This window comes from Equus caballus, chromosome 21, assembly GCF_041296265.1.
Source record: "Equus caballus isolate H_3958 breed thoroughbred chromosome 21, TB-T2T, whole genome shotgun sequence".
NCBI classification, from domain to species: domain Eukaryota; kingdom Metazoa; phylum Chordata; class Mammalia; order Perissodactyla; family Equidae; genus Equus; species Equus caballus.
Genome location: NC_091704.1, coordinates 10,609,868 through 10,623,121, shown reverse-complemented (window position 1 = coordinate 10,623,121; position 13,254 = coordinate 10,609,868). Strand labels below are relative to the sequence as shown.

General features: G+C 43.7%; 1 protein-coding gene across 6 annotated transcripts in view; it reads left to right on the top strand.

The window, feature by feature from the left end:
* Window positions 1-13,254, top strand: part of LOC138919875 (ral guanine nucleotide dissociation stimulator-like) — a 136,441-nt gene that overhangs the window by 118,254 nt on the left and 4,933 nt on the right. Inside the window, exons 2-6 of one of the 6 annotated variants that reach the window (XM_070246468.1) lie at window positions 8,332-8,480; window positions 8,784-8,974; window positions 9,947-10,235; window positions 10,626-10,678; window positions 12,648-13,175. In XM_070246468.1, coding sequence (XP_070102569.1) covers window positions 13,038-13,175 — 138 coding nt within the window. In that variant the 5' untranslated portion in view covers window positions 8,332-8,480; window positions 8,784-8,974; window positions 9,947-10,235; window positions 10,626-10,678; window positions 12,648-13,037. Of the gene's footprint in view, window positions 1-8,331; window positions 8,481-8,783; window positions 8,975-9,946; window positions 10,236-10,625; window positions 10,679-12,212; window positions 13,176-13,254 lie in introns of those variants that run through there. The other 5 variants (XM_070246467.1, XM_070246469.1, XM_070246466.1 and 2 more) reach the window with 5 other exon arrangements.

The window sequence follows — 13,254 nt, the reverse complement described above, 5'->3', positions numbered from 1 at the left end:
GAAAAAGGGGGAAAGGGGTCACAAACCACAGAGTAGGGAGACAGATAGATAGAACCAAAATAGGATAGCAAATATTCAACTATAGCATTAGGATAAAGGTAAGGAAACAACCAAAGCAAAGACGATCTTATCACTCTAACTACAAATTCATAACACGAGTTGGAATAAGAGGTGAAAATAATAATTTAGGAGGGGAAGAGCAAAGGGACTAAATCAGTCTAGGCCAAGTAAGTAAGAGACCACCAGAGAATAGACTGTATTATACATGAGCTTCTAAATACAAATTTCAGGGTAGCCACTAAAACAAACAGAACAGAGCCACAAAACGTAAATAAGGAAAAATCTAAGAAACCCAGCATAAGAAATTGCAGAAGTCAATTGGTAGGCTAAAACACACAGGACGAGAAACAAAGGTAATGCAGGAAAGCCAGATAATGAGTGAGAGAATGAGAGCATTAAGCCCGCATGCATCAATAATCACCCTCAATGTAACCGGATTGAACTCTCCAATAAAAAGATACAGAGTGGCAAGATGGATTAAAGAATAACCTCCAACAATTTGTTGCCTCCAGGAAACACACCTCAGCCCCAAAGACAAACACAGGCTCAGAGTGAAGGGGTGGAAGACAATACTTCAAGCTAATAGCAAGCAAAAGAAAGCAGGTGTTGCAGTACTTATATCAGGCAAAACGGATTTCAAAATAATGCAGGAAAAGAGAGACGCAGAGGGACAATATATAATGATCAAAGGGACACTTCATCAAGAAGAAATAACGCTTATAAATATCTATGCACCCAACACAGGAGCACCAAAGTTCATAAAGCAACTATTAACAAACCTAAAATAGGATATCAAAAATAACACAATAATAGTAGGGGACCTCAACACCCCACTCACAACCCCGGACAGATCATCCAGACAGAAAATCAACAAGGAAATGGTGGAATTAAACAAAAAGCTAAAACAGTTGGACTTAATAGACCTATATAGAACACTCCATCCAAAAACAGCAGAATATACATTCTTCTCAAGTGCACACAGAACATTTTGAAGGATAGACTATATGCTGTGAAACAAGGCAAGCCTGTATAAATTTTAAAAAATTGAAATACTAAGAAGCAACTTCCCCAATAATAATGCTATAAGGCTAGAAATTAATTACAAGAAAAAAGCTGAGAAAGGCACAAGAATGTGGAGACTAAACAATACGCTACTGAACAAGCAATGGATCATTGAAGAAATTAAAGAAGAAATTAAAAAAATACCTGGAAACAAATGAAAATGATAACATGCCATACCAGCTCACATGGGATACACCAAAAGCTGTATTAAGAGGAAAATTCATCACCATACAGGCACATCTTAACAAACAAGAAAAATCCCAAATAAGAAATCTTAAACTACACCTAACTGAATTAGAGAAAGAAGAACCAACAAAGCCCAAAGTCAGCAGGACAGAAATAATAAAAATCAGAGCAGAAATAAATGCTATTGAAATGAAAAAGGCAGTAGAAAGGATCAATGAAACAAAGAGCTTGTTCTTCGAGAAGATAAATAAAATTGGCAAACCCATAGCCAGACTTACAAAGAAAAAAAGGGAGAAAGCTCCAATAAACAAAATTAGAAATGAAAGAGGAGAAATAACAACAGACTCCGCAGAAGTACAATGGATTATAAGAGAATACTACAAAAAAGTATATGCCAACAAAATGGATAACCTAGAGAAAATGGATAAATTCTTGGACTCCTACAATATCCCAAAGCTCAGTCAAGAAGAAGCAGACAATTTGAACACACCAATCACTAGGAAAGAGATTGAAACAGCAATCAAAATCATCCCAAAGAATAAAACCCCAGGACCAGATGGCTTTCCTGGGGAATTCTACCAAACTTTAAGAGAGGATTTAATACTTATCCTTTTCAAGCTATTTCAAAGAGTTAGGGAGGATGGAACACTTCCTTACGCATTCTACAAGGCCAACCTCACACTGAAACCAAAGCCAGACAAGGACATCACGAAAAAAGAGAACTACAGGCCAATATCGCTGATGAACAAAGATGCAAAAATTCTCAACAAAATTTTGGCAAGCAGAATTTAGCAATTCATCAAAAGGATCATACATCATGAGCAGGTGGGATTCATACCAGGGACGGTTCAACATCTGCAAAGCAATCAACGTCATACACCACATCAACAAACTGAGGAATAAAAACCACATGATCATCTCAATAGATGCAGAGAAAGCATTTGACAAGATCCAACAGCCACTTATGATAAAAACTCTGAACAAAATGGGCATAGAAGGGAATGACCTCGACATAATGAAGGCCATCTATGATAAACCTACAGCCAACATCATACTCAATGGGCAAAAACTGAACACCAGCCCCTAAAATCAGGAATGTGACAAGGATGCCCTCTATCACCACTCTTATTTATCATAGTACTGGAGGTCCTGGCCAGAGCAATCAGGCAAGAAAATGGAATAAAAGGAATCCAAATAGGGAGGGAAGAAGTGAAAGTCTCGCTGTTTGCAGACGACATGATCTTATATATAGAAAACCCCAAAGAACCCATTGGAAAACTCTTAGAAGTAATGAACAACTACAGCAAAGTTGCTGCGTATAAAATCAATTTGCATAAATCAATAGCATTTCTATATTCTAATAATCAATTAATAGAAAAGGAACTCAAGAACACAATACCATCCACAATTGCTGCAAAAAGAATAAAATAGCTCAGAGTGAATTTAACCAAGGAAGTGAAAGACCTATACAATGAAAATTACAAGACCTTTCTGAGAGAATTGGATGACGACATAAGGAGGTGGAAAGACATTCCATGTACATGGATTGGAAGAATAAACATAGTTAAAATGTCTATTCTACCTAAAGCAATCTACAGATTCAACACCATCCCAATCAGAATCTCAATGACATTCTTTACGGAAATAGGATGAAGAATCCTAAAATACACATGAGGCAACAAAAGACCCCAAGTTGCTAAAGCAATCCTGAGAAAAAAGAACAAAACGGGAGACATCACAATCCCTGACTTCAAAACATGCTACAAAGCTACAGGAATCAAACCGGCATGGTACTGGTAGAAAAACAGGTGCACAGATTAATGGAACAGCATTGAAAGCCCAGAAATAAAACCACACATTTATGGACAGCTAATCTTTGACACAGGATCTGAGGGCATACAATGGAGAAAAGAAAGTCTTTTCAACAAATGGTGTTGGGTAAAATGGCAAGTCACATGTAAAAGAATAAAAATTGACCATTCTTTTTCATCATTCACAAAAATAAACTGTAAATGGATCAAAGACCCAAAGGTAAGACCTGAAGCCATAAGACTTCTAGAACAAAATGTAGGCAGTACACTCTTTGACGTCAGTATTAAAAGGATCTTTTCGGACACCATGTCTTCTCGACAAGGGAAACTATAGAAAGAATAAAGAAATGGGACTTCATCAGACTAAAGAGCTTCTTCAAGGCAAGAGAAAACAGGATTGAAACAAAAAAACCAGCCACTAATTGGGAAAAAAATATTTGCAAGTCATATATCCAACAAATGATTAATCTCCATAATATATAAAGAACTCACACAACTTAACAACAACAAAAATACCCAATCAAAAAATGGACTGGAGACATGAACAGACATTTCTCCAAGGAGATATACCGATGGCCAATAGGCACCATGAAAAGATGTTCATCATCACTGATCATCAGGGAAATGCAAATCAAAACTGCACTAAGATATCACGTTACACCTATTAGAATGGCAAAAATAACCAAAACAAAAAGTACCAAATGTTGGAGAGGTTGCGGAGAAAAAGGACCCCTCCTACACTGCTGGAGGGAATGCAAACTGGTGCAGCCACTATGGAAAACAGTATGGAGATTCCTCAAAAAATTAAAAATAGAAATACAATATGACCCAGCCATCCCACTACTGGGTATCTATCCAAAGAGCTTGAAGTCAGCAATTCCAAAAGTCCCATGCACCCCTATGTTCATTGCAGCATTATTTACAATAGCCAAGACGTGGAAGTAACCTAAGTGCCCATCAACTGATGATTGGATAAAGAAGAAATGGTGTATATATATGTATGTATACACTCTATGTGTGTGTATATATATATATGTGTGTGTGTGTGTGTGTGTATGTATGTATGTATGTATGTGTATATATATAGTGGAGTACTACTCAGCCTTAAGGAAGGATAAAGTTGTTCCATTCAAAACAGCGTGGATGGATCTTGAGGGAATTATGTTAAGTGAAATAAGCCAGATAGAGAAGGACAATCTCTGTATGACTCCACTCATATGAGGAATTTAAACGTGGACAAAGAGAACAGATTAGTGGCTACCAGGGGAAAGGGGGCTTGGGGGTACAAAGGGTAAAGGGGTGCACCTACAACATGACTGACAAACAATAATGTCCAACTGAAATTTCACAAGATTGTAAACTATCATAAACTAAATAAAAACTTAAAAAAAAAAAGCAGCTGGGAAAAAGGAGGCAATAGAAGACACCAAGAAGGGGTGAGCCATAGTTTATGGTGAAAAGGAGAGGAGTATCCTGGAAGCTGGACTGACTGTGTATTCAGGATTATGGTAGACACCTGAATACATAATGAGCAGGACATGGTCCCTGCCTCTGCTCCTGTTTTAATTTGCTCCATGGTTCAACTCTTCAGTTAATGGCACTACCTAGTCTATCATGCCTGAAAACTTGGAGTCATCTTTTATTGTCCTTCACACTCTCACATCTATTGGGTGAGCCACGTTTTACTGACAAAATATCATTTTAAATTATAGCATACTTAGTGGGAAAAGTACACGAGTCTTGAGTATCTACCTCAATGATTTTTTTTTTTAACAATCTAAACACACTATCATAACAACCCCCCAAATCAAGACATTCGCTATTCTGGCTCTCCAGAGGCCTCTATCGTGACCCTTTGCAGAATTTGCTCCCACCCAAGGTAACCACTACTCTGACTTCTATCGCTGTAGCTTAGTTTTGCCAGTTTTTGAGCTCAGGTAGATGGAATTATACTCTATGTACTCCTTTCTACCAGGCTCCTTTTATTAAACATCCTGTCTGAGATTCATTCATGTTGTTACAGGTAATTGGTTGGTTTTTATAAAGCTCTTTAGATCTGATTATTATTGCATAATGCATTAGTTTTGGTTATTGATAGCTGCGTAACATGCCTATCCAAACTTAGTGGAGTGAAACAACAACCATTGTATTAGTCGGATTCTGTGGGTTAGGAATTTGGTAGGGAGAAATTGCCGTGCTCTCTGATGGTTGGGGTCTAGAATCATTTAGAGGCTCTTTCACTCACATGGATGGTACCTTGGCTGGGATGTCTTGAAGACCAAAATCCTCTGGGATCGTTCACAAGGCCACCTACATTTCCTGTTTTGAAAAGTGGCAGTTTTATTTTTCCAATGGTATATCTAAAATACAATTTCAATGGAGATGGAAACTTCTACTTGAAAGTTGCTCTACTTCTTTTCCACTTTTGGGACCCAGGTGACCTGTTCAGATAGTGTTCACCTATTGCTGATACAAAGGGTGTACTGGGGCTGGTGATCATATATGACCAGAGGAAACTTAATGTCGGTATCCAGATGCAGAGATTCCTTTGAGGAAGGGAGGAGGTTTAGGAAATGCTTGGTGAGCACAGTCTGTCTGGTATTGGATAAAATCTCAAGAATTTGGGGATGAACTCCTGCCTCCTCATCTTGGCCCCTGGTCTTGAGATACCAAGTATAAATGGACATGGTGTGCGTCAGGGCTTGTGTTGGTGGTCTATTTTCTTCAGTGCATATGGTTCATCTTCTGTTTAGGAACGAAGTCTTATCACCTGATCGCCAGCATAGCAGTTGCAATGAAGGTGGCTGTGCCCTGGTTGCAGATTCTCCATGAGGAGATTCTCCATGAGGCCTTAGCTCTTCACAGCTTGTTGGCTGGCTTCACTGAGCAAGCTTCCTGAGAGTGGCATGTCCTTGGAAGTCACATCACACCACTTCCACAGAGCAACACTTCTACTCTGTTGATTGAAGCAGGTTCATGCCTGCCTAGATTCAAGGGGAGGGAAGCTGAACCTCACATATTCATGGGATGTGTCTCAAAGAATTTGTGGCCAATTTTTAAAACCACCATGAACTAGATAGTGGAATTGATTTATCCATTCTACTGTAGATGGATATTTGAGTACTTTCTACTTTGGAGGAATAAGGAGAATGATGCTCTAATCATTCTTGCTCCTTCCTCTTGGTTGAAATGTTTAGATTTCAGTTGAGGACACATCTAAGAGTAGAATTGCTGGTCATGTTGTATGTGTGTCTCCAGCATTAACAGATAGATCCTGCCAAAAAGCTTTCCCAAGTGGCTGCATGAATTCCTACTCCTACCTGCAGTGTGTGAGCCTTCCAGTTGCTCTGCAGCCTCCCCTCCACTTGCTGCCCTCAGCTCAGCATTTCAAAACTGTTTTTAACCATTCTCTGGTTGTATAGAAGATCTCAGTGTGGTTGAATTGTCATTTCCCTTGTCCCTGCTGATTTTAGCACATTTGCATGTGCTTGTTGGCCGCTGGGACACTCTGTGTTGTGGAGTGCCTGTTGAAGTCTTTTGACCAGTTTTAAGCAATTGGTTTGTTTGGCTCCTTTCTTACTGTGATGCTGAAGATTTTCTGTATTCTGCATGAGAATCCTTTGTTGAATATTCGAATTGGAACAATCTCTTCGCATCCTGTGATTTGCCAATTCCCTCTTGTAATATGTCTCATGATGAACTGAAAGTCTAAATTTTAATGAATCCAAGTTTACCAATCTTTTCTTTTATGGAGAGTGTGTGTATGTGTGCATTTGTGTGTCTTCTTTAAGAAGTTTTTGCTACCCTGTCATCCTGAAGATGTTTTCTTATGTTGTCTTCTAGAAGTTTCATTATTTTACCTTTCTCCTTTAGGTCAAAGTGTCCAGGAATTGAGTTTTGTGTATTGTGAGGGTAGGGCTCAAGGTTTCTTTTACGTCCACATGCTCATCTCTACGAGTAATAACAGGCAGCATTGGGACAGGTGGACACAAGCCTGGGAGTTAGGGGTCCTGTATTCTCAGCCTTAACCTCCCTTTAAAACACCCTGTGAACTTGAGCAGGTGATTTTCCCAGTTCTCCCTCCTCTCAGGCTCCCTCCTTCCTTCCTTTTTTCCTTCTATCCTTCCTTCCACACTCCCTCCCTCTATTCCTTCCTTCCTTCCATCTATCCATCCAAGCATCTGTCCAGATATCAATCTGTCCAACTGTCCTCCTGCCTGTTTGCCTGTTTTTCCTTCTTCTCTCCTTCCATCCTCTTTCCTCCCATCGCTCCAACTTCTCTTCCTTGTGTGTATTCTTCCTGCTTTCCTTTTGACCCTCCATTTGTCCACTCATCCTCTGTCCATCCAGGTATCCCCTCTGTCTGTGCCTCTACCTCTCTCTTTGTTCCGTCTCTCTCTTCAACCACACTCACTCTTTTGGGTTCATCTCCTTCATAAGCTTGCTCTTACCTCTACTCACACAATCCCTCCTCCTGTCACTCACATTTATGGCTCACCTGTGAGTGGTTGTCCTGGGACAGCCACTACTGAGTGCAGATGAGCCTGTGGGGCTTCACCCACTGTATGAGGGCTCTATCCCACCCTAACAAGAGCCCTTTCCACAGCTCCTGAGCCAGGAAGCAAGTTCCTGCCTACTTCCTCATCGCTTGAGCAACCAGAAGCCACCACAGACCTAGGGGACCCCTCTTCCTTCCCCAGAGTAGCTCTGCAGCCCCACACCTACACTGCCAAATTATCACTTGGGAGCTGGAAAGCCGAGGTGTGCAATTCTGGTTTTCGGGCAATCATGCCTATCACAAAGATTATACCAATAATCGAATCTGATGCAGCTCTCAGAGAGCCCCTGGTCTTATGAAATTCACAGAACATTCTAATCGAAGGTGGGATGTTTTGAGGAGAAGCACTGGCATTATTTGGGTGGGAAGAGCTTTGTGGAGGAAGTTTTGCCCAGGTGGGGTCTTTAAGAAGGAGTAGGCATTATATAGGGAAATAGGGTGTGTTTTGAGGAGCAATCCTCAAGTGCAGTGGGTGTTACTGGCAGGGGAGGAAGGAAGACATGAGTGATATACTGGCTTCAACTTGGATGAGCACAGAGGTGGGTGGTGGTTCCACTGGGAGCAAAAGCAACAGATGATAATGAATTCAGGACTCTGATCTGGTCTCAGGCCAGCTGTCAGTGATGGCCATCTCTCCCCATCTCTTCTTGCAAGCTATGGTGCACGAGCTGAAGGCCCTCACACTGAAGTTCAGCATCTCCAACCTCCAATATTCAACAGACGTGAGCAAGGGCTCAGCGACATTTAACTCCACTGAGAGAGTCCTGCAACACTGGATGAGACCCTGGTGCCCACAGCTCCTGGTAGGATGAGTACCAGCCAGCCGCTCCCCACCTGCTGTCTCTCCAGCTCCTCCTCCTCCTGCCTCCTCCCCTGCTTGGATCCTTGTTCAAGAAGAGCAGCCTAGGCCCTTTGTCCTTGGGTTGCAGAGTGATCTCCCTCAGGGAAGTCCCTTTTCTGAGCATTGAGAGTCACAAACGCTTTCAGAGACCACCCCAGTTTTCACTCTTCCCACTGACTGCCAATTTGCTCCTCCCTCCCTCTGGCCCCCATTATCAGAGGATTCAGGACATCTCTCTAGAGTCCCCGCATTCCTCTCTCCCCAGGCCTGCGGACGATGGGGCAGCCACCAGCGTGGAAGCTGTCTGCACCTACCACCCTGACCCCATGGCTCACAATGGAGAGTATGACAGAGACACCAGGTGACAGCAGCATTCCTGGGAGCTTAACCAGCTGACTCACCGTGTCACCCCGAGGGGCCTCTACTCCCTGCTCAGGGACAGCCTTTTTGTCAGTGGTGAGTGTTCATGCTGAGCTGGATTGACAGTGATCGTTACTTATGCCTGTTCTGCTTTATTTCCTCTCTAACAAGTCAGCCCAGGTTCTGATTTGGGGGACACAGAAACTGAATATGTAGAAAATTTCAATTTGCAAATGAAGACTGTGCTGTAAATGGATTTTTAGATCCCAATCATAAAAAATTCAACTATCTCTATCATAATTTTTATATAGATTGCCTGGCCAGATGATAATATGTTGGTTGTAATGGGTTTAAATATACTATTAAAATTAGTTTCACATGTTTATTTTTACTTTCTGAAATGTGGCTACTAAAAGAAGTTTAAATTCCATAAGATAGAGTGTCAATTCTACTGTTGCACAGCACTGTTCAAGCCATGAAAATAAAGCCCAGAGAAAGTGGTAAGGGACAATTTTTCCAAGGAAAGGAGTCAATCCAACCCACGCGGCAAGATGCAGAAAACAGTCTCATCACACACACACACACACACACACACACACACACACACAGTCACAAAACAAAAGCAACATCATCATAGAGTTGCCCCACTACTTCTGAAGTAGCAAGAGATTGCACTCCTACATTGTCCTGAGTGGACGAACCTCAGGAAAGAAGCCAGAAGTCAAGAGAATTTACCAAACAGGAAGATATGAAACCAGAGAGTAAATGTCAGCATCTTATATGAGGTTCCCAGCGGTGGATTCTGTTAGTGATTCAATATGTTAGGGAGAATTTTGCTAGAAGGGTTGTAACAAAACTAACCTTTCCTTTCCTTTGTAGACATATACAAGTTATGTAAAGAATAACAGCTGTAGCCAACCAATGAAAAGATGATAGAACACGAATATCACTCTTCTAAATCACTCCTGGATTAGTCAGCCAGTCAGGGAACAGATGACAGTGGATTAAGTTGGAGCTTATTAGGCTGATTCTGACTTAATGACCATCCTATGAATTGTCTCCTGCCAGGACCTCTAAAACATGCTGCCCCTGCCACTCATTTGCCACCAAGGTCCACCAACCAGACCAGACCTTGCTGACCAATGCCCTGGCTGGGCCCCTTCTGAGCACACCTGGAAGACTCTCCCTAAGTCCCATTCTGTCACGGTGCTCTTCCACCTACAACCGGCCAGGGAGACATTCACTCCAAGGCTCACACTGTGTGTGCCCAGTTCTGGGGATGGCACTTCTCCCTCAAGTGAAGAAAAGGATCAGAGTGCAGAGCCTGTGGGCTGCAGCCAACAGGACAAGGCCTAAGGTTTGCTGCTAGAGAGAAGAGAACCTGTAGTGGGTGTGGGTGCCGGGGTGCAAGAAGCCCCCGTGATTTCTGGATAGAATCCCAGAATATGATGCAGGAGAGAGGAGGGATGCTTGGGTGTGATTCTGCTAGAGAATGTCCATAAGGAGGCAGATGTGCCATTGGAAATGCCTTCAACAGTGTTGTTCATTCTTCGATTCATCCTGTCTCAGGGAGTTCTGTCTACATCCATCCAGGCACTAGTCTCCCTTCTGGAGTAAAAAGATAGCATCAGAAGAATGTTTCCATTTCATTTATAATGGATAGGTACAGTGCTTGTAAGGTGCTAGGTGTTGCAAGCAGTTTTCAAACATTAACTCCTTTAATACTCTCCATGTCCTTACAAATTAGGTACACTTATCATTCTTGCCGACACCAGATGAGGAAACTGAGGCACTGATGAGGTGAGTAACTTGCCCGCTACCATATCTAGGAAGGGATTGAGCTGGAATTTGAACATAAGATATTGTCTTCATATGCTCTGCTCTTAAGCATGTTCTTTGCTCTCTAAGACTTCACACCATGAAGACGATGGCTCAGCATATCCATTTTCTTGTTACACCCAGTAGCCCCATTCTTTGATCTCTGTCTGAAAAAGATACTTTTTGCATCAAAACTGTTGCACATACACACCAAAATGACTTCTCCTCATGTCCCATGTCCTGGAAAATACATAGAGAACATTTCAAAGCCTTTCTTGCCCAGGCTGGGAGTGCTTCTGGGAAATCCCACTGTTCCTCTAAGAAGCCAACGGAAGGCTGGGAGCTGAGTCTCAGGGGAAAGGTGACCTCAGCCTTTACCATGGAATTACAGAATGGATGGGAGGCCTCAGCAGGAACTGACTTCAGGATTGGTGGTGTTTGAAGCTGGGCGCTAATTTTCTGGCTGTGGGTGTAGGGGCTGGTGCCGCATTCCAGGGAGAAGGGATGGCTCCCTGTGTTCTTAGAAGAAACAAGACCCAGGAAAGAGGTGAAATGACAGTTTCCATTCAGAATGGACTTGTGAGGGGAAACATTCAACCCAGAGGAGACAGTCATGTTCCTGAGGGCACCGGAAGAAGCTGCCTCTGCGTCTGCCAAGCAGAATGCCCTGCTTCATGGACTCACTTTATCCAAAAGAGACCAAGAAGGAGAAAATCATGAGATGACCGTGCAGATGTGAGATCTGTGACGTTGGAGACTGTGCCTGGGAGGCCCTGAAAGGCCTCAGAGGAGTAACATTTGCTGTGAGCAGAGTGACAGATGTGAGGCATGCCTGCCTGTGTCTGGGAACAGTTTGAGTGTCAGGGAGAAGCCACTGCTGGTGCAGAGACTCACAGGAAGAAAGGAGTCTGAGCAGAGAAGGTCAGAAAGCTGGCGGTGTGGCTGGAAGGATCCTGAGAAGAGAGAGGAGGGGAGATGGGGGTACGGCAGGGACGGGTGGCAGGACTGGCAGACTGCTTTTTCCTGTCACTCTCTGACGACGTTGCTCTAAGACCGTGCCCCTAGAAAGTACAAATCCTTAAGCTCTCACAAAGTGTGTGTGCCAGGAATGGGGCACGGCTTAGCTGGGTGCCTCTGCCTCAAGGTCTCTGTGAAGCTTGGGCTGCATCTCTATTGCGGCTCGACTCGGGGAGCATGTGCTCCCAAGTTCACTCACATGCATGTTGACAGGGTTTGTTTGGACGGAAAGCCTGAGTTCCTGCCTGTCTGTTGGCCGATCATTTCCTCCATTCTCTCCTATGGAGCCTCTACATAGGGAAATTGAACACATGTGCACTTGCTCCCCCAGTTCCAGAGATATAAGAGGCAGAGAGAGAGAGAGAGATGGAAACAGGAGGAGGGAAAGAGGGAGGGGGCTAAAGACAATGAGTAAGAAGGAAGGGCCAGGCTTTTTGTTCTTAACCCTGGGTTGTGTACCATCCCAACACCTTGGCTGCATTCTATTCAGAAGTCACTTCCTAATGACTGTTCAGTTCCACAAGGATGTGCACAGCAGGAGACAGTGAGCACCGGGAGCCGTGGTGGAGGCTGCCCTCCACATAGGCCAACATGAGGCACTTGGTTCTGACTCTAAGGGAAACAGGAGACCGTGGAATCATTCATGCCAGTGACTGGCAATCTCTGAATTTCCTCTAATTTCAACCCGTTAAAGCTGCAGATGTGTAAATGAGGCCCAGAGGGGCAGAGACTTGCTCAAGGCCCAAGAGCTGTGACACAGGCCTGTTTTGAGGGGTGCTCCACACGATAGCCCACCCCTTCTTGTCATTCTTTCATCTCTAAGTGTGTGCATCAGACACAAGTGAAACCAGACACCAGGTGTTGTCACTACTGTCTCTTCTGCAGCTGAGGACATCCTGAGGGAGCTATTTCTGGCCTCGTCCCTATCGTGCAGGTTGAAGGATTGAGGAGGCCTTGCGAGGCACAATGGTGTTTCCAGGACACAGAGCTTCTAGGGAAAGAGAGGCATGAACTCAGCTGAACTCAGCTTCCTCAAGCTGGAAACCTGGTTCCATCTCAAGGTCCTGTGTGAGGCTCTGTGCTGGCTATTTGTGTACAGTTCTGGTGATGACATGGGCAAGGAGGGTGAGTAGCCAAGATCCCAGAGGGGTTTTGGGTTGGTGTGATTGAAAGAAGAGGCCCGGGTAATGGAAGCTTGAGGAAGTGACCTCACTTCCTTGGTGACAGACCCTAACAGAACTTAGCACACTGGTCTCCAGGCGCCCGCATTCTAGACATAGCCTCCTATTGAGCTCACTTGAGTAGAGACACTCAAGAGAGCAGGATGCTCTGCTGTTGTCTCCCGACTTGTCGAGGCTGTGGCTTCAGGAAAGCCAAGAAACAGAGACTTTTCAGTTGCTACACACATTGGCTTGGCCCTCACCTGCACCACCCCTGGCCATTTGGCAGGAGGATCCCTCAGGTAACACAGGGCAGGCCAACCGCCTTAGGCCACAATGGGATCCCAACCCCACACCCCTCTGAGCCTCCTTGTGTGTCCC